The following is a 21,038-nucleotide window of genomic DNA, read 5'->3' on the forward strand; positions in this document are numbered from 1 at the left end:
CAACCAAATAATAATAATAAGGAATAATAATTATAGTGCCTAATCCTTCAATCCTAACTCATGTGAGTAGTCCTCAGATTACTTGTGATACTAAAGTCACCAGACTACTTATGAGTATGGGCTATAGGATTAGGCATTAATACAGATACTTACAGATATATAGTAGCTACAAATATTAATCCTAATACCTCTATGACATATGTACTATTCCCCACCACTAGAGCGGTTAAGTGGCAAGGCCGCACATTTGGATAAAATTAAAAGAACAAGTCTTCTATAGCAGCAGTTCTCAAACTGTGGGTCGGAACCCCAAACTGGGTCACGGCCCCATTTTAATGGGGTTGCCAGGGCTGGCTTAGACTTGCTGTGGCCAGGGGCCGAAGCCAAAGCCTAAGCCCCACTGTTTGAGGCCGAAGCCTGAGGGGTTCAGCTTTGGGCAGTGGGGCTGAAATTACAGGCCCCCTGCCTGGGGCTGAAGCCCTTGGGCTTTGGCTTTGCCCCTTCCCTCCCCCAGGCAGTGGGGCTTTAGCCCCCCCACCCGGGTGGCAGGACTCAGGTGGGCTCAGGCTTCGGTCCCCACTCCTGGGGTCATGTAGTATTTTTTTTTTTTTTTTTGTCAGAAGGGGATTGTGGTGCAGTGAACCCCTGTTCTATAGCATGTAAATAACAAAAATCCTAAAATTGATCTGAAGCCTCATCAGAATCCAGGCAAAGGATTTAAGAATCAGAGTACCAAGTTGACTGGGTATAACATTACTGTGATTATATATAGCAGAATTTTGAATTAAATGCAGTCTCTCAATTAACTTCTCTGGAAAACCAGAAAAGAGAGGAAAAAACAGAAGAAAGAATTAATTTTGGAAGAAACAGAGATGTAAAGTGCCTTTTCACATGAAATTTGGATGGAAAATATTTTTGAAATGAGAAAAGGCTGATATATTTAATAGATTGACAAAATCAGAGGAGAAAAGGCAAATCCAATATATTTTAACAATAGGGTGAGGACATAAAATTCAGTCATATCAAAAATCAAATTTTAAACAGTTTTATGTTTCCTAGGACTGTAAAGTATTAAAGAGCTGCTGGTGCTTCACAGACAACTTTGTTCTGTCCTTCACCCTTGGTTCTCTATGGAGACACCTTACTAACAACTCTGAGCATCGATGGAGAAAAAAACAGATTTGTACTGGACCTAGATTTATGCTGGTGCAGTCTCTCACTTAACAAGGAAACCTAAGAAACATTTTTATGTTAGTGTCATTGTATTAATTTGAGGTGAATTTTCAGTGTTTGTTGGGTCCATAAAGTCTTTTGATCAGTTTTCTTATGGTAATTTAATGTATACCCCGATGAATGTGCTGTATTGTTCTCTAGTAAGGGTGTCCCTGTTCTGTAATAGACGACCCAGGACAGATCTGAAATTGAGCCACTAATTCCCAGTCAACATTTTTCTCTTCTTTTTTTCCCCAGTCTCTTTGGATATAGTCTATCTTGTCAGCAAAATCCAACTGTCTATTTGTTTGTCTGATCCGATCTCCTTTGATTTTCTTCAGCAGCACCTTCTTATGACTGGATTAATTTCCAAAAATTTGTTTTCTGGAACTTATTAATATTTTACTAAATGTGCCCCAATGAATCCTATTTTGAATTCTGCATTTGCATTTCCAAATTAACTAAAATAAATTCTGTCCCAATTCTTTTCTTCTATTTATAATTGATATGCTTGGCATGTTTGTAGATTCTGCCATTTCTTCCTAATCATGACCTGTATGAACCATATCAGTCCAATTTGTAGAGCTAGCCATTCAACTGAAACAACCATGAATCAAGTCTTTATTTACTTCTCTATTCTAAATCCAAAAATCATTAAGAATACCTGTAAATTTAGACACGGTGAAAAATAGACAACTTAGACCTGAGCGGCTCTCCGGCATTCAGGGCAGGTACAGTTTGAAGGTTATCTTTCTAATCAATCATGACAGATTATTTGTAGTAAGAATTTATCCCAAGCCTTATTATTTCAATATTTACCAAATATAAGACAGCCAGTGGCCACCATCTTCTTATCACTATTTGTGTCAAAAACTGCAGATACTGTAAGCCTGTCATCAGTTTAATTTTGTTGCATCATTGGATTTGAAATAGCTAAATTTAAGACTGCATTTAATTCAATTGAAAGTCTGTCCTTCAGTGGGAGTTTTGCCTGAGTAAGGAATTCAGAACTGGGCCCATGATTTCAAATATCTTCTATACTGTATACTAAAAGGTGTTCATATTTATGTCCATTTCCCAGCACTTTTTTAGTACAAATCAAGATCTATTTAGCTGCAATTTGATGTTAAATATGAGTGGGAGCTCTAGTTTTGTTTGTAGGGATAGGTAATCAGAACTCCATTACTAGTGGTTCTTTTGATTCTTATTTATCATTTACCTCTCTAGTTAGATCTCTTACTTAATCATGTAGGTTTCATTCTTTTAATATTTCAAAAATCTGTTTGCACAGCTTAAAATCTTCGCTTGTACATAATTACCTTATATCTAGAAGAATCCCAAAGAGCTTTACGTACATGTTTGTGCCTACAAATATATTATATGTATCTATTTAGGGCTTAAGATATTCATCAGCAAGGTATACGAAAAATCTGCCCCCCCCCCCCACTGCACACACATGAATATGCACACACACAATTACTTCGCTCATTTGCCCACTATTTAAATACCACTGCCTCTGATGATGAACATAGCCAGCCCTTAGCAACATCAAGAGCTGATCAGAAATTATTGAAACTTGGTTTCAAATACAAAAGGGGTAGGGAGACTTTCATTAAACATTTTCCCTATTTTTCAACCAGATCTGATAATTCTTATCTTAATTGTTGCAAGGGTCTTCTTACTGCTTCACATTTTGCTGCTCATATAATTTGTCATCTCTGTCATTCCTGTGATATCCTTTGGTTTGGGCAAGTGCATTGTTTACCTCTGAAATTGAAACAAGTTCAAAATCTATAAGTGATAACTTTTGAGGCTCTTTAAAAATTGATCTTTGTATTTTCAGGGCTTGTCTCGTGTGTCCTCTCTAATAATTCAGGCAGTGTGATTCATCTTTACTTCTTCCATCCTTATTGCTTGCCCTTTTAAAATGGTTTTTCTTATTCACTTGGCACATGTACAAAAAATTTATTATTTGTTACTGGGTTTTTTTCTATCGCCTTTAAAAATATAATTTTATTTTTACTTTGTAGTTTTATTTTATTGTTGTAACATGCCTAATTTAGTTCAAAGGACATATTTGCTATGTTATTATATGTTATCTGGATTCATTGCTTATTGAAACATGTTAACACTTAAAGTTGTTGTATATATCAGTAAATAATTATTGACTTTGGAAAATAGCTTAGTTAAAAATAATTTTACACATTATATATCATTTTTTTTACATTTATTTCCCCTCTGTCTTCAAAACAAACAACCTCTATATGAAACTAAGATACTTGAGGCATATCTTCAACTGGTGTAAATTGTTATAGCTCCAGTGATATGACAATTTGCACCGGCTGAGGATCTGCCCATAGTCCTTACTTCTTCGCCATTCATCTGCTGGTGCTGCTTATTCCCCACATAATATTAAAATCCTCTACCTGTAAATAGAGAATATAACTTTTGTTGGAAATAAGGAACTATGGCAGAACTCTACAGCCATACCACCTCAAGCTGTCAACTTGTTAGACTGCATAACCAAGGAAGTGTGGGGCAGTCAGACTAGTTACATGTAGCAGCATCACATTAGCAACTCATATTTAGTTTATGGTTCATTATAACCCCCAAATCCTTTTCAGCAGTACTACTACCTAGACAGTTATTCCCCATTTTGTAGTTTTGCATTTGATTTTGCACTTGTCTTTATTGAATTTCATCTTCTCCAGTTTATCAAGGTCATGAATTTTCAATGTGTCCTCCAAAGTGCTTGCAATCCCTCCCTCCCAGCTTGGTGTCATCTTCAAAGTTTATAAGCATACTCTCCACTTCATTATCCTAGTCATTAATGGAAATACTGAATCGTACCGAACCCAGGACTGACCCCTGAGGGACGCTACTAGATATGCCCTCCCAGTTTAATAGTAAACCATTGATAACTACTCTTTGAGTATGGTCTTTCAACCAGTTGTGTATCCATCTTCTGGTAATTTCATCTAGATCACATTTCCCTAATTTGCTTATGAGGATGTCACACGGAACTGTGTCAAAAGCTTGCAAACAGAGTGTTACCTTGATGTAAGTAATATTTTGTTACCAAATTCCCCGTGGAATTTCATTTCTTGTCCTAAAAGGGTGTGTGTGTCTTTGGGTGTGAATGAATGATAAACCTGACACAGTTACTGAGGTTGTAAAGTGTTTTGGAATCCATCTAGGTGTATGACGATATAAACGACATTATCATTTTTGGCCAAATCCTTGGCTGAAGCAATGCCAGTAAAGAGTATTGCATTCCTTATTGCTATATAAGCCAACTACATATTAATAGTGAGGCTAGAAAGGTGACAATAATGCAAATAATAATAAAAGCCCAACACCTGGTCATAGGGAATGAGGTGCAGAAGCACTTGGATCCCAGTCCTTCACTGGGCCCATGGACCTTAGGTCTGCAATATCTTCCATGTAGCTGACTTCCACAAGGGAAGAGGAGTTATAAACTAATCAGAAAGGTTAACCTCTTGTAGTTGGGTGAGATTCACTCGGAAAACCACATCCTTTCATTTCCTGAAGGCTCAGTATTCTGTTCTGATCAATGATGCCATTTCAGAGCTGTCAGATAGGAGTGTTGTACTATGGAGGTGTGTCCTCCTCAAGGCCCCTCTGATTGGCTATCAGACAGAAGGATTCAGCCCCACACTCCCTGGTGAGAGATCAGGAATCCACTAAGCATACTCAATGCCGTAACTATATAAACTACAATCCCATGTAGAAACAGTCATGGTCTCCACTCTCTGGGTATATGAAGGAGGTGGGTAGAGCATAATCACTAGGCAGCAGCCTCTGAAGGGGGAGTTCATCTCTTCATGATGCTCTTCAGTGTCTCTGGCTGTAGAGCACAGCTGGCTCCATAGCTTTGACTGCATTTTTGCCACAAAGGCTCTAGGAACCAGGATTCAAACAGCTAAAACAAAAAAAAATCACATCTTCATACTAAAATCCTCAGTTGAAGGGGACAAGGGAGGTGAAAAACAGAAAATATGATAGTAAATGTAGCAACAGCTCTTTAAAATAATCATTGATAATGGAAATGGATTTAAATGAGAAAAAGTTAAACGTGTGTATGTAGCAATGAAAATTTTTACAATATTAACAATTAGAACTGAGAGGGAAGAATATAATTTCAAAAGACTGTGAGTCTCAAAGCAGGGCTCTGAGGTACTCTAATATACAATGGGCCAGATTTTCCCTGTTCCTATTGAAGGTGTGGGATATGGTGCAAGAAGCCTCCTTCTCACCCTATATCCCTCTGGCATACCCTGTGAAAGAATCATAAACAATTGCATTGCCTGTAATTACGTGAATGCAAGTACTGGTCTCTCCATTTGCCTTAAGGGTGCACATCACCATACGTGGGAGGTGAGACATAGGTTGTCATGAACTCATCACCCCAGGGCTGCACTCTCTATTCAATGGGGAGCCAGTGTAGAGTTCAGGATTTCTGTCCTGAGCGCTACATGGGACTGGTTCTGGCTATCTGCGATATTGCCTTTCCTCCCATGATCTCCCATTTTACACCAGAACCATGAAATTATCTGCTGAGTATGGGAGGCAAGTAATAAAATTGTACTTCAGTTGAACATTTTTTAAGAAGGTCAAATCAGTTGGGAATACAGTAGGACATTTCATTCATCCAACAGCAGATTTTGCATGTATTCACTTAAGAGCAGCTGATGGATGCTTATGAGGAGGAAAGAAAGAAGACTGCTAACTCCTAAAAGTTCGGATTATATTGCCTTTTTTCAATTTTGAAAATCAAACAATCTCTATAAGTAAAGAAAGGAATTTAGTGAGGGGTCTACATCTACATATCTCATGACCACCTTGGTTGTAAAGGTATCCTTTTCATGGTTACAATGGGTGGTTTATCCTGGTAGCGCCCATCTCCTCTCCTCTCCGTTTGCAGATGGGGAACTGAGGCATAGAGAGTTTAAGTGGCGTGCTCAAGGTTACACAGGAAGTCTGTGGCATGCTGCGCATTGAACCCAGGTGTCCTGTGTCCCTGGCCAGTGCCCCAACCACTGGGCCATACTTCTTCTTTAGTGAGGAGTCCAGTTTGACCCTGATTCTGCAGACACATGCTTAATGATTTGCAGGATTGGGCCTACACCAGGATGTCTTCTAACACAAATACCAAGAGATGAAGATATAGGTTCTGATATGTAGTTTGTAGATGGAGGTTGTCCAGTGGTCTAAGGAACTATTGAATGAGCTCATGCTCATAGCTATTTATTAATTTAATTATCAATGGGCAGAACTGCACATGAGAGATTATCCCTATGCTAAATTTACAGCTACTGTTAAAGCTAAATAATAAACTACATACAACTGGAATAAAGCTGTTAAGTTTTAAAATCCCACATCTGAAAATTAAAGTTAATTCAGTAAGTAGAAATTGACAGCTAGTTAAAAATTGCAGCAAAATCTGTACTGAACAGCCATTCAGACTGCCAGAGACCAGTTGTTTCCAGAAGGTGATCTTCTAGTAAAGTGAAGCAGAAGTGTGTTTTAAGACAAAAGGTTGCTATGAAGGGTAGTCTGTTGTGCAGGTTTCACTCTAATGTAGAATGCAGGTGAGTTAGAGCCAATAGAAAAAGGTACTATAGAAGTTTCAAATAATCCAGTCCATTTATTTCACAATATAAGGTATGACTGGAAAACATATAGGTTATTACAGTGGATATCCTGCTTTTTGTACTCTTGGGTCTGTGATTCCAAATGAATTCTCATCATTCAAGTTTTCTGAGCTGTTGGAGCACACACAGAGGGTGTCTTGCACACTTCTTTTAAGTTCCTCAGGCTGCACCCCAAATTCCAAGGTGATTTGCTTTCTGACATCTGTCAATAGAGAAGCTTCCCAGGATTTGTCAGCACTTCAGTGGTAAGGGTCTGCTTTGCAGTGATGCTGTACAGCATTTTTTTCCTGCATCTTTTTCCTTGGTCAGGCTCCTAATATTAAAGGCTTACTCTGCAACCAGTACTCACATTGGATATTACTTGCTTATATAAGTAGTTTCATGAACTCAATTTAGTGGGACTACTCAATTCAGCGGGACTACTATTGAACAAACATTAGTTGATTTGAGGAAAGAATGCACAATCAGGGCCTAAAAAAGTACGTTTGGTCTAAAAAAAATTTCTATGCCTGGCTCCTATTTTTTGAGGAGCCCAATTACACTACTGACCCTTTTGGAACTTAGTTCCTATGTTACTGCTCCATTTAGAGCATAGGTGATTTCTGTGCCATGAGTGCATTGGTCTTTTTTTGTTTCACCAAATTGTCTGGTGTTTCAACAATGGGGGGAGGGATAGCTCAGTGGTTTGAGCATTGGCCTGCTAAACCCAGGGTTGTGAGTTCAATCCTTGAGGGGGCCATTTAGGGATCTAGGGCAAAAATCTGTCTGGGGATTGGTCCTGCTTTGAGCAGGGGGTTGGACTAGATGACCTCCTGAGGTCTCTTCCAACCCTGATATTCTATGATTCTAACAAGGCATTAACTTATTGGCTTTCATGATGCTGATTACACAGTGAGATTAGGCCTCAACACATTGAATACTCAATATCTTGAGCATCGAGTCATGAATCTCCTCAGCACAAAGATTGTTTCTTTTTAGATTTCAGTTTTTTCAATATGCCAAGTGTTCATCTGCTCCCATCCCACAGTTCAACTCTTTAGATCTGAACATCAGCACACTTGCTGCCTTATTTTCTTTTTGTCTTGCTGACCTCACTTATAGGGTGGAGAAAGGAAGACACTCCAGCGGTTTCAGAAAATGCCCATATTATAATTGTATTAAATTCTTCGTGGACAGACACAATTACATCAGCAGTCTCAGCAAAGCCATGACTAACTGGAGGAGTGTGATTATATGTCACCTGATGTCAGAAGTTCTAGAAAGCATTTAAAAGCCTTCTGGGCCCTGTCGAAATGGAAGGGACTTGAAGTCAGAGTTTCTCATTACAGCAACCAGATGCCCCACTATTCTCTCCATTGTCCACCACTGTGTCAACAAAAATGGATAAGTACATTAGCTAAATGTCTCTGCTAAAAGCTAAGCAGCAAAGTTGTTAAAATTTTGACCATTTAAATTGTCATTACTGTCCGAGTAGCATAGCATTGACTTGTATGTTGCAGTTCACACCTCTCAGAGCAATTTTCAGGCTGTTTGAAGACTCAAGAAAAACACACCATACCTGTTTAAATTTAATTCACATGGAAAGAGTTAAGGCAATCAAAAGGTCTAAAAATTTAACTTTTTAATGAAAGCTTAGATTTTACTGCACAATTCTTTGGCACAGGATGGACTGGTTTATACAACAGATTCTTCTGTCTTAGAATACACAGTGCACTGCCTTGAGTGACTCATTCTGTTGGTGCTTCACCCCACTTCCTCCTTGTGAAGTGAGACATTGCCTTAAACTGTGCTTTTCAGCCCATGTCAAGAGGGGACCAGCTTTGTGTATTTGCTGGCACTCAACCAAGACTTCTGGTGACCCTGCTTGAAATAGTGTTACACAGGTATATGAGACAGTGGATCTTAAAAAGTAACAGCAGGGGATATCACATGATTTGATGTCTTCTACCAGACAAATTACTTTGATGATAAGATGGACCTTTGCACTGATATCGGTACCTCAAAGCACCTTCTTGATGACAAGGCAGAGAAAAACCAGAGAGAGCTTTGTCTGTGCTTAGTGTTAAGGCTTGTGCACTGTTCCATCAGAACCTTTGTCACACAGCCAGTGCTAGTCTTAGCACACTTACCACTGGCACTCCTTATGATGGTGTACTCAATGGCTCCTTGTGACTGTGCTACTAATGCCAACTCTTCCACTGGCACTACAGCCTGTGATGCCTGTTTGGGACTGAAGGGACACCTGTGAGGAAGAAGACAGGGGGGAGTGCTATTATGGCACAGAGGAAACTAGTGACTCTTCAGAGGTCAAATATATTTACACAAGGGAAGATAAGTGTAATGACTGCCTTGCAGGATCTCACTTTCCCAAGTTTTTGAATTGGATAGCTAGGTCACCAGTTTTCCTTTAAGACCTGATTCTGCCACTGTTGTACAGTACTACTCAGCAGATATATTCAATAAATAGCCCCTTTTTCTTCAATGGAACTTCTTGTGGAAAAGACCCCTACTCACGGGGTAAGAGTACAGAACTTATTCCTTAGTCCCTCACTAGAAGACACTAGGGACTGAGATTGATCAATTCTTAGATCATATTCCTCTTTGAATAGGATTGCACTAATCATTACAATAGGGTGTAATATACTATGGAGCAAACTCACAGAGCATCCCCTTGTGCCAGGACACAGCACTGCAGGGGTTCTTCTGCTCTAGCACCCAATATTGTCCATCATACTGGTGTTGTAGCAGTCTGCAGCTTCCATAGCCTGCCCTTGTCACCTCACTCCCCTTCTGAGGGCAACAGAAAAGTCCAATGAGGAAAAAATCCAGAGTCCAGTCTTCTTTATGCTAGGCCTTTGACCCCCATGTGGCACTCATCTGTCTTTTGCCTCTTTCAGTCCCACGGCCTGCACCTCTCCTCCTGCTGGAGGAGAGAGGAGAACCCAGGCCCGCCCTCTCCTCTGGGTTCCAGCCCAGGGACCCTGTCTTAGGTAGCTAAGAACTGCTCCTTCTAATCCCTTGCTGCTTCTTCAGGCTGCTCCTACCTTTTCCCTGTTTTGTCCTTGTCTTTCACAGGGGCTGCAGATTCCCCTATTCCTGCTCTGGAATTCTGTATCCTCATGTCGCTTTTCCCCAGCCAGTTATTGAGGAGCTTCCTTAAGGCTACTCCTGGCCTCTTTGGTAGAAGCTGGGTTGTACTTCATAAAGCCCGTTTTTGTCTTGCTTTGTCCTTAAGACAGGATTCCCCCACAGCCGTTTGTTTGGAGCTGGAGTTGCAGTTCAGGCAGTCCCTCATATCTCTTCTTAAGACAGGAGTCCCCAAGCTCTTTTCCTTGTAGGTGGGGATTGTAATTTAGGTTAACTGTAGAGCCTTAGCCTGCTTTTACTTCAGCTGGTCCCTTTTCCCCTACTAGGCTGCAAGCTTGGAGGGTTCAAGCAAGCCAGCCTTCAGCTGGTATGTCCCCTACTTTGAGGGAGAAGAAGCATATATGCTGGTTTCCTTCCTCAAGCTCGTTCCTGTTGGCTGAGAGAGAGGTGAGTCTTGCCTTACCCACTCTGCAAGGCTCCTTGTCCCAGGCCCTGAAAGAAATAGTAACGGGATTCCCTCCCAAACATTGCTTCTTTTCAGAACCACTTCCTCTCTTTCAATATCTCCTATTTCCTCCATCCTTATATAAATCAGACCTCCGCAAAATCTTAAAGGGACATGCCATGTGACGGGGTGGGCTGACCCCTAGGCCTTACAACTCATAAGGGGACAGACTACCCCATCACACCTATTCTGACCCACTTTGTGGTGGCATCCTTATTCCATTCTAGCTGTTGCTAAGGCAATAGATAGGAAATATATGCTTACTCAGATGCTTCTAGTTACATCCTCCAAAGGCCTATTGAGAGTTTGGTATAGTCTGCTATAGCCAGGGCTAAAATGGGCTAGGTTTGTAGGGCAGCATCACCTGATCATGACTTGGGACACTAGTATACCCATGCAGAAAGACCACATGGTTGCTTTGCAAATCTCCTGCATGGAAAGAAATCCAAGGCTTCCTGCCATAGTGGATTTACCTCATACATAACAGGTTTTGACAAGACCTTAGAGTTGCAGCCTTGCCATGTCATAACAGCAGTTGATTTATTCAGACAATCATGGAGAGAGCATTCTCTTCTACTGTATTAGTGTCAAATATATGAAAAGATGAAGTCATACTGAATTAAACAAAAAGACTGACTTGCTAGCTGACATTTTTCATTGTGCCTTTATGATCTGAGTGGATGAAAGACCCAAGGAAACAAAGGGTAGATTTGTTTTCTTTGCTCTTGATCAAGCCTACACATTCTCCCTGAAAAGATTCAGATTTGATATCGGTCATATCTTTTGTGTTACCTACATATGAAGGCCTTATGAGCACTATGTGTATCTAGAAAAATAAAAATTAGAGTCAGTTGCTCTCTCTCTAGATAGTTGCTGTCTTTGAACCCTCAGAGAAGATATTTAAATTTCTTGTGTTTTTCCTAGGTGAGAGAATCAGCAAAGATATGAGCCATTTTCTACTAGATGTGACTGTCTTGTTGCTGTAGGCAGTTTATATTATGAGCTGTTGCCAATGCACACATTTACCAAGAACTATTAGATTTTGGTTTTAGAGAGGAATCAAATTATATTACTGTTGGTTTAAGCAGGTATAATTCCTCTGACATCAATGGTCTTGCACCTTCATATGCCATTAGTGAATTTGGCCCTTGTTATATATTATCAGCATTATGGAAACTTTCTGTTCTAGGTTGTCCAAAGTTTCAATCCATGCCTCAGTAATTTTATTTTACTTTTTGGGATCTCTATTAGTTTGTTTGTTTGTTTGTTTTAGAGGTGTTTATCCATGACCAGTCCCATTCATGGAGTCTTTTCCACTCTCTCTGTCTCATATTCTATTATATGTATTTCTATCTAGCTTGTGATGATACAAATATATTCTCAACAGTTTGTTGAGAATTTTTGATGTTATATTTTTATTTTAGAGACATCCCTGGAGAGTGGGGAATGTACCAGAAATGTATTTAGATTAGAGAAAATTGCTTATTTATAATTGCTGTTTTCTAGCAATATGTGTTGTGATAGACCACCAGTAATCTGCCTTCCTGTTATGTATTTTGAGGTTTTTGTTGCTATTTTTTAATAAATAAATTGTAGAAGTATTTCATTTCCCCCTAAGGAGGAATTGGCAGCTGACCTTCAAAAAGGTAGTACTGCAGGGATGGTGCAAGATGACCTCTGTGGAAACCAAGCTTGAGGGGTTCCCACCAGGCCTGCATTGAGGAGCCTGCCTCCATGAACGGTGATGTGTTGCAACATATATCTTGAAATATTAGTCATTTCAGCAAGTCATCACCTCATGCATACCTATCACGAGGAGAATAAACTTCTAGAACAGGAAACTTTTTTGGCTAGATGGTGATTTTAGGCACAACTATGCGTAATGGGCAATGTGTAAGCTTCACCATCCCAGGAGTAGTTCTCACAGACGTTGTGCCTCAGAGACACCCCCGTGAATCACATTTCCTCTTCTTCCTTGTTCCCGGGGAGTAGTGGTTTTCTACTGCTCTATACCAGCAGCAAATTTTCTGTCGGCCAGCAAGGAGCATAGGTGGAGCCAAAAATCTGCACCATCTATTTGCTTTGGGTTGAAGTAAGTAAGCATGTAGCACAAGATTATTCTTAGGAGTCCAGACCCAAAGGGTGTAAGAGGTGCGCTTATTCCACCTCTTTCTCATGCATGGGTGTATTAGTTAAATTGGAGAAGATGGGGATTAGTACAACAATCGAAGGGTGGGTAAGGAACTGGTTAAAGAGGAAACTACAATGGGTCATGCTGAAATGTGAACTGTCAGGCTGGAAGAAGGTTACTAGTAGAGTTCCTCAAGGATCAGTCTTGGAACCAGTCCTTTTGAACGTTTTCATTAGTGACCTTGACACAGAAAGTGGACGTGCACTAATAAAAATCTGTAGATAACAGAAAGTTGGGAGGTATTGCCAGTATGGAGAAGGACCAGAATATCATACAAGAAGATTTAGACAATCTTGAAAACTGAAGTAATAGAAATTAGATTAAATTTAGTATACAAAGTGACAGCTCAAACACTTATAGTTCAACAGCAAGAATTTCTTCTCTAAGGTGGGCACATATAAATTGGAAGCTACAGAGGAGGAGAAAGGTGTATTGGTCAACCACAGGATGACTATGAGCTGCCAATGTGATGTGGCCATGAAAAAGGCTAATGCAATCCTATGGTGCATCAGGTGAGGTATTTCCAATAGAGAGAGTGAATTTTTATTACCGTTATACAAAGCATTGGTGAGATGTCATCTGGAATAGTGTATGCAATTCTGGTCTCCCATTTTTAAGAAAGATGAATTCAAACTGGAACACGTGCAAAGAAGAGCTACTGGGATGAACAGAAGAATGGAGTACCTATCTTACAAGAGGAGACTTAAGGAGCGTGGCTTATTTAGCCTAACAAAATAAAGGATGAGGGGAGATATGATTGCTGTCTATAAATACATCAGAGGATAAATACCAGGAAGAGAGAGGAATTATTAAGTTAAGGCACAAGATGTTGGCACAAGAACAAATGGATAAAAACTGGCCATCAATAAGTTTAGGCTTGAAATTAGATAAATGTTTCTAGCCATCAGAGGAGTAAAATTCTGGAACAGCCTTTCAAGGGGAGTAGTGGAGGCAAAAAATCTAACATTTCACGATTTGAGCTTGATAAGTTTATGAAGGGGATGGTATGATTAAATTGCCTACAATGGCAAATAGACCATCTCTGAATGCTGTTAGCAAATATCTCAAATGGCCAGAGATGGGATACTAGATTGAGAAAGCTCTGAGTTACCCAGAGAATTCTTTCCCTGGCTGGTGGATCTCACCCACATGCCCAGGGTCTAACTCTTTGTGATATTAGGCGTCAAGAATGAATTTTGCCTCAGATCAGATTGGCAGAGACCCTGGGTTTTTGGGTTGTTCCCCCCGCCCCCCTTCTCTGTGGCATGGGTCACTTGCTGGTTTGAATTAGAGAAAATGGTGGATTCTCTGTAATTTTAAGTCTTTAAATCAAAATTTGAGGACTTTGGTAACTTAGTCAGAGGTTATGGGCCTATTACAGGAGTAGTAGGTGAGGTTTTGTGGCCTGTGATGTGCAGGAGTCAGCCAAGATGATCATGATAGTTCTGTCTAGCCTTAAAGTTTGTGAGTGTATGAGTTCTAATCACAACCAAGCCCCAAATAATTATTTTTTTTAATTATAGCCATAAAAGCATTGAAGCATTTTAAAGGCAACAAGAGCAAAGTCAGTGACGAAGGAAAAGAAAAACAGTGTTTTGAACATCAAGCAAAGGGGAATCGCCAGTTTCTGAAAACATGGTTATCGAAATACCCCTGGTTAAAGTATGATGATAAAAGAGGAATAATGTTCTGTGCCCTGTGTCGCAAGCATAATGTGAACTTGGGGGAAAACATACATAATTTTTGTTCTGGGACTGACATCTTTAAGCTTGAATTTATAAATATACACCACAGCAGTGAAGCTCATGCCTGGGCTAGTTGCATGGAAGCTGCCAGCAATGCTACAGGAGACCAAGCTTCTACTGAGCAGATGTTAAAGAGCATGAGCAAAGTAACTTTAGGAAGAATAGAAAATATTTTTAGAACATGCCATGCTATAGCCAAGTGTGGACGTCCTTTCACAGACCTTGACTGGATGTGCAAACTGGATGACATGAAAGGTGTGGACATTGGTTATATGTTTAGAAATGATAAGTCAGCAAGAACATTTATACATTATATTGCTGAAGTAGAACGTAGGGCCTTGAAAGAGAAACTCGAAAAATGTAAGTTCTTCTCCCTTATTAGTGATGGAGTGGCAGACAATGCAATCAAAGAAGGTGCAGTTGTATATATACGCTTTGCCTTTGAAGGAAAAGTCCACTGCCAGATTGTTGGGGTTCAATCGGTTGACAAGTCTGATGCTTCAACTGTAAAAAATGCCATTGTGAAAACTTTGCAAATAAATCTTCAGGTCAATCTGTCAAGTCAAGACTGGTCAAGAAAATTAGTTGGGTTTGGGAGTGATGGTGCAGATGTCATGGTAGGAGAAAACAATGGGGTAGCTAAGCTGCTGAAGGAAATTCAGCCTTGTGTACAATCTGTGCATTGTTTTGCTCATCGACTTGAACTGGCTTATAAGGGAGCACTGAAAAGCATTCAGCTATACACCACTCTAAGTGGTCTCTTGCAAAATATATATTACTTTTATCATAACTCACCTCTAAATAAGAGCAATCTCAAATCCATATATGAAACCCTTAAGCTGCGTCCAGCGATTCCCTCTCGAATTGGAGGCACCCGATGGCTTTCTCGCCTACAGACAGCTCTCCAGATCCTTCTTAAGGGTTACCCTGCAATTCTGCTGCATATGAATAAGGTAAGTGCTTTAAAAATTGTATGTAACTTGACCAAAAAAAAAAAAAAAAAGCAAACTCATGATTACTTGTTTGTCACCATTTTCATTGACATGTATTATTTTTCTCGTTGAGTTTCAGATGCAAGGAGACCCAAGTGCCTCAAATCACCAAAAAGTCAAAGGCCTTCTAAAGCTTCTTCTGAAAATGGAGGTTGTCAAGTTCTCTCACTTCTTGCTGGATATCATTAATGTACTCAACATTCTGTCCCGGGTTACTCAGGATCGTAACTCTTCCATTGCAGATATATTTGCAACCATGCAGTCGACACTGGAAACACTCCAAATGTATAAAACAAGGTGAGTGTGTTTAACCATTACACCAGATGTTTTACCTTAAAGTGTAAAAAAAGATTAATATTTGTTTTGTATTCTATATTTTTCAGATCTGGTCCAAAGGAGCGGCTAGTTGATGCAGTTACACACTTTCATGGTCACCAGCTTGTAGGAAATGAAAATATCTTACCAGTACGAACCAAAGTATTAAGTAATCTGGTGAGGAGGCTACATGATTGCTTTTGTGATGCCAGCCAAGATGTTTTGAGAGCTACCACCATTGGAAGTTTTAAACTTTGGCCAGACAAAATCAAACAAGGTATGGAAAACTATGCACTGACTATCTGAATAAATGCGAATTATTTGTGTTTTTCTTTAAGTTATGCAGATGTTTTCTTTCACCTTTGGTACAGAATTTGGTGAAAGGGAGGTGTCCATCCTAACTAAGCATTATGAACCAATACTGGAAGGTGCCAATGTAAAAGTTGATGAGGTTGACACTGAATGGAGCATGCTGAAATTAGAGCTATATGACAGGTAATAAAGATACTGAAATTGTGCAAGTTCATCAAACTAAAAATGTTTGAAGCCAATGTGTTTAAAGATTATGGAAAATCTACATGACCAATTTTTTAATTTATTTTTTGCTATTCTTTTTAGATTTCAGAACATTCGGAGTTTGACATGGGATTCAGTGAACTCAGATTACTCTCACAAGTACCCTAACATTCTGATGCTGGTAGATTTGATCCTAACACTTCCTGCAAGTTCAGCTGAGGCAGAGCGTGGCTTCAGTCAAATGAAGCTTACCATGATGCAACTGCACTCTAAAGGAATGTCTGAAAGTGTGACTGATCTCATGATAATTCAGCTGAATTCCCCAGACATCAAAAAGTTTGACCCAGAGAAGGCTATTCATTTGTGGAATAGTGCTTGGCAGAGACATAGAAGACTACAGACTGGCTATATGATTACTAATGGAAGATCAGATTGCTCCTCAGACTCTGATTTTGATAGTCATTATGGGAGTGATTAGAGTTGTGCAAAATGCCCAGTTTTCATTTTTGAATCATGCATGGAGATTTTTGTAACATTCCTTGAAAATTTAGCATTGCCAAGATGGCAGCCATTATATGTCCACTACTTAATCTCCAATAGCTTCTCTGATCTGCCCATATACACTTGATATAAAACCAATACCAGGACCAAACCCAAAGATAATTTAAAAAATGCTACTCTAGAGGACTTCATGCCATTAGTGGCTCCTGGCTCCTCTCATTTGGGAGACAGTATGAGTTTCTTTTAATTTATTATTCATGATTGAATTGTAGTACACTACATCCAATATGGTTGCCTGTAATCTCAGCCACAAACTTGGTTTAAACAAATGTCTTGAAATAGTGTTTAAGAAAGATCATTGATAAAGTCCTTACTTTTTTTTAACAATCAGATGAGAAATACTAATTAACCATTCCATTCCCCTGTATCCTGTGAATCTGGGCCACACCCCATCCAAAAAATTGTCTTTCAGTTTATTAGAAGTGGTATAGAATCATAAAAAAATGTAGGGCTGAAAGGTACCTTGAGAGGTCCTCAATTCCAGACACTGCGCTGAGGCAGGATTAAGTAAACCTAGGCCATCCTTGACAGATATTTGTTTAACCTGTTTTTAAAAACTTCAAAATGACAGTTACTCTTCTTTGGATTCTGTCCAATTTGTCCACATCTTTCCTAACTGGATTGATAATTATTTTTTCTGTTCTATCTTGGCTGACAACTACTGTGATCTCATTTAGGTTTAACGTTTGTCAAACTTACCCTGCAAAAGACTTTTCTAGAGAGCTGTAATGATGTGGCCTCTGGCGGGACACTACTGAGAGTATCAATTCAGGACAAATTGCTTAGAGCAGGGCAGTTACAGCCCAAGGCCAGGTTTCCTTTACTATTAAGGCACACCAAACATGCCAGAGAGGATTTCAGTTTTACCCCACTGGCTAGCCATATGTCACACAAGGATATTCCCTTAGACACTCCAGTTTCCCAGTATCACCACCAGCACCGCTCCTTATGGGGATGACTGGTTATGAAAACCAATACCCCAGTAAAAGAAAAATGGTTCTCCGATCCCAAAAGACCAAGTCCCAGACCCAGGTCAATATAAAAATCAGATCTTACTCACAAATCATGCTGTTGCCTGTCCTTTAGAATCTAAAAACTAAGGGTTTATTTATAAAAAGAAATATAGATGAGAGCTAAAATTGGTTAAATGGAATCAGTTGCATACAACAGTGGCAAAGTTCTTGGTTCAGGCTTGTAGCAGTGATGGAATAAACTGCAGCCACAAATCTAGTCTCTGGAGTACATCCACAGCTTGGATGGGTCATTCAGTCCTTTGTTCAGAGCTTCAGTGTAGCAAAGTTCCTCCAGAAGTAAGAAGCAGTATTGAAGACAAAATGGAGGGGTTTCCAGGGCCTTTTATATTCTTTCTCTTGTGGGCAGAAACCCCTTTTCTTCTGTGCAAAGTCACAGTAAACAAGATGGAGTTAGTAGTCACATGGGCAAATCACATGTCCATGCATGACTCAGTTTTTTGCAGGCCGACGCCATTGTTTACATGTTAGTTTGAACGTTCCCAGGAAAACTCAGATGTTGATTGGCATCTCCCAAGGTCCATTGTCATAGAATCATAGAATATCAGGGTTGGAAGGGATCTCAGGAGGTCATCTAGTTCAACCCCCTGCTCAAAGCAGGACCAATCCCCAGCTAAATCATCCCAGCCAGGGCTTCATCAAGCCTGACCTTAAAAACCTCTAAGGAAGGAGATTCCACCACCTCCCTAGGTAACCCATTCCAGTGCTTCATCACCCTCCTGGTGAAAAAGTTTTTCCTAATATCGAACCTGAACCTCCCCCACTGCAACTTGAGACCATTACTCCTTGTTCTGTCATCTGCCACCACTGAGAACAGTCTAGATCCATCCTCTTTGGAACCCCGTTTCAGGTAGTTGAAAGTACCTATCAAATCCCCCCTCATTCTTCTCTTCTGCAGACTAAACAATCCCAGTTCCCTCAGCCTCTCCTCATAAGTCATGTGTTCCAGCCCCCTAATCATTTTTGTTGCCCTCCTCTGGACTCTTTCCAATTTTTCCACATCCTTCTTGTAGTGTGGGGCCCAAAACTGGACACAGTATTCCAGATGAGGCCTCACCAATGCTGAATCGAGGGATGTGATCATTCTCCTCTATCTGCTGGCAATGCTCCAGCCCAAAATGCCAGTAGCCTTCTTGGCAACAAGGGCACACTGTTGACTTATATCCAGCTTCTCGTCCACTGTAACCCTTATGTCCTTTTCTGCAGAATATGACTTGCCCTTGGTAAATCCATGCTGACTGTTCCTGATCACTTTCCTCTCCTCTTAAGTGCATCAGAATTGATTCCTTAAGGACCTGCTCCATGATTTTTCCAGGGACTGAGGTGAGGCTGACTGGCCTGTAGTTCCCCGGATCCTCCTCCTTCCCTTTTTTAAAGATGGGCACTACATTAGCCTTTTTCCAGTCATCCGGGACCTCCCCCGATTGCCATGAGTTTTCAAAGATACTGGCCAATGGCTCTGCAATCACATCTGCTAACTCCTTTAGCTCCCTCAGATGCAGCGCATCCGGCCCTATGGACTTGTGCTCGTCCAGCTTTTCTAAATAGTCCCGAACCACTTCTTTCTCTGCAGAGGGCTGGTCACCTCCTCCCCATGCTGTGCTGCCCAGTACAGTAGTCTGTGAGCTGACCTTGTTCATGAAGACAGAGGCCAAAAAAGCATTGAGTACATTAGCTTTTTCCACATCCTCTGTCACTAGGTTGCCTCCCTCATTCAGTAAGGGGCCCACATTTTCCTTGACTTTCTTCTTGTTGCTAACATACCTGAAGAAACCCTTCTTGTTACTCTTAACCTCTCTTGCTAGCTGCAACTCCAAGTGTGATTTGGCCTTCCTGATTGCACTCCTGCATGCCTGAGCAATATATTTATACTCCTCCCTGGTCATTTGTCCATTCTTCCACTTCTTGTAAGCTTCTTTTTTGTGTTTAAGATCAGCAAGGATTTCACTGTTAAGCCAAGCTGGTTGCCTTCCATATTTACTATTCTTTTGACACATCGGGATGGTTTGTTCCTGCAACCTCAGTAAGGATTTTTTTAAAAATACAGCCAGCTCTCCTGGACTCCTTTCCCCCTCATGTTATTCTCCCAGGGGATCCTGCCCATCATTGCCTGAGGGAGTCAAAGTCTGCTTTTCTGAAGTTCAGCATCTGTATTCTGCTGCTCTCCTTTCTTCCTTGTGTCAGGATCCTGAACTCGACCATCTCATGGTCACTTCCTCCCAGGTTCCCATCCACTTTTGCTTCCCCTACTAATTCTTCCCTGTTTGTGAGCAGCAGGTCAAGAAGAGCTCTGCCCCTAGTTGGTTCCTCCAGCACTTATACCAGGAAATTGTCCCCTACACTTTCCAAAAACTTCCTGGATTGTCTGTGCGCCGCTATATTGCTCCCCCAGCAGATATCGGGGTGATTGAAGTCCCCCATGAGAACCAGGGCCTGTGATCTAGTAACTTCTGTTAGTTGCCAGAAGAAAGCCTCGTCCACCTCATCCCCCTTGTCTGGTGGTCTGTAGCAGACTCCCACCACGACATCACCCTTGTTGCTCACACTTCTAAACTTAATCCAGAGACTCTCAGGTTTTTCTGCAGTTTCGTACTGGAGCTCTGAGCAGTCATAATGCTCTCTTACATACAATGCAACTCCTCCACCTTTTCTGCCGTGCCTGTCCTTCCTGAACAGTTTATATCTATCTCTGACAGTACTTCAATCATGTAATTTATCCCACCAGGTCTCTGTTATTCCAGAGACCTGTAATCAGTTAAGTGTTTCTTGATTGGGCACTTACTGAGAATAGTCCTTTCTTAAGAAGCTGACCAAATGCTTCACTGAGGCTACTTATTGATAGATTCATAGATTCTAGGACTGGAAGGGACCTCGAGAGGTCATCGAGTCCAGTCCCCTGCCCACATGGCAGGACCAAATACTGTCTAGACCATTCCTGATAGACATTTATCTAACCTACTCTTAAATATCTCCAGAGATGGAGATTCCACAACCTCCCTAGGCAATTTATTCCAGTGTTTAACCATCCTGACAGTTAGGAACTTTTACCTAATGTTCAACCTAGACCTCCCTTGCTGCAGTTTAAACCCATTGCTTCTGGTTCTATCCTTAGAGGCTAAGGTGAACAAGTTTTCTCCCTCCTCCTTATGACACTCTTTTAGATACCTGAAAACTGCTATCATGTCCCCTCTCAGTCTTCTCTTTTCCA

At 40.6% G+C, this 21,038-nt stretch overlaps 1 protein-coding gene across 4 annotated transcripts in view; it reads left to right on the forward strand.

Annotated features, from left to right (window-relative positions):
* Window positions 1-17,881, forward strand: part of LOC117889540 (sperm flagellar protein 2-like) — a 74,679-nt gene extending 56,798 nt beyond the window's left edge. For all 4 annotated transcript variants that reach the window (XM_034793897.1, XM_034793898.1, XM_034793900.1 and 1 more), the window contains 5 exons: window positions 14,194-15,368; window positions 15,487-15,704; window positions 15,791-15,999; window positions 16,094-16,217; window positions 16,341-17,881. In XM_034793897.1, the coding sequence (XP_034649788.1) occupies window positions 14,194-15,368; window positions 15,487-15,704; window positions 15,791-15,999; window positions 16,094-16,217; window positions 16,341-16,716 (2,102 nt within the window). In that variant the 3' untranslated portion in view covers window positions 16,717-17,881. The remainder of the gene's footprint in view (window positions 1-14,193; window positions 15,369-15,486; window positions 15,705-15,790; window positions 16,000-16,093; window positions 16,218-16,340) is intronic.
* Window positions 17,882-21,038: the final 3,157 nt, after the last annotated feature.

Source organism: Trachemys scripta, chromosome 17, assembly GCF_013100865.1.
Source record: "Trachemys scripta elegans isolate TJP31775 chromosome 17, CAS_Tse_1.0, whole genome shotgun sequence".
Lineage (NCBI taxonomy): Eukaryota > Metazoa > Chordata > Testudines > Emydidae > Trachemys > Trachemys scripta.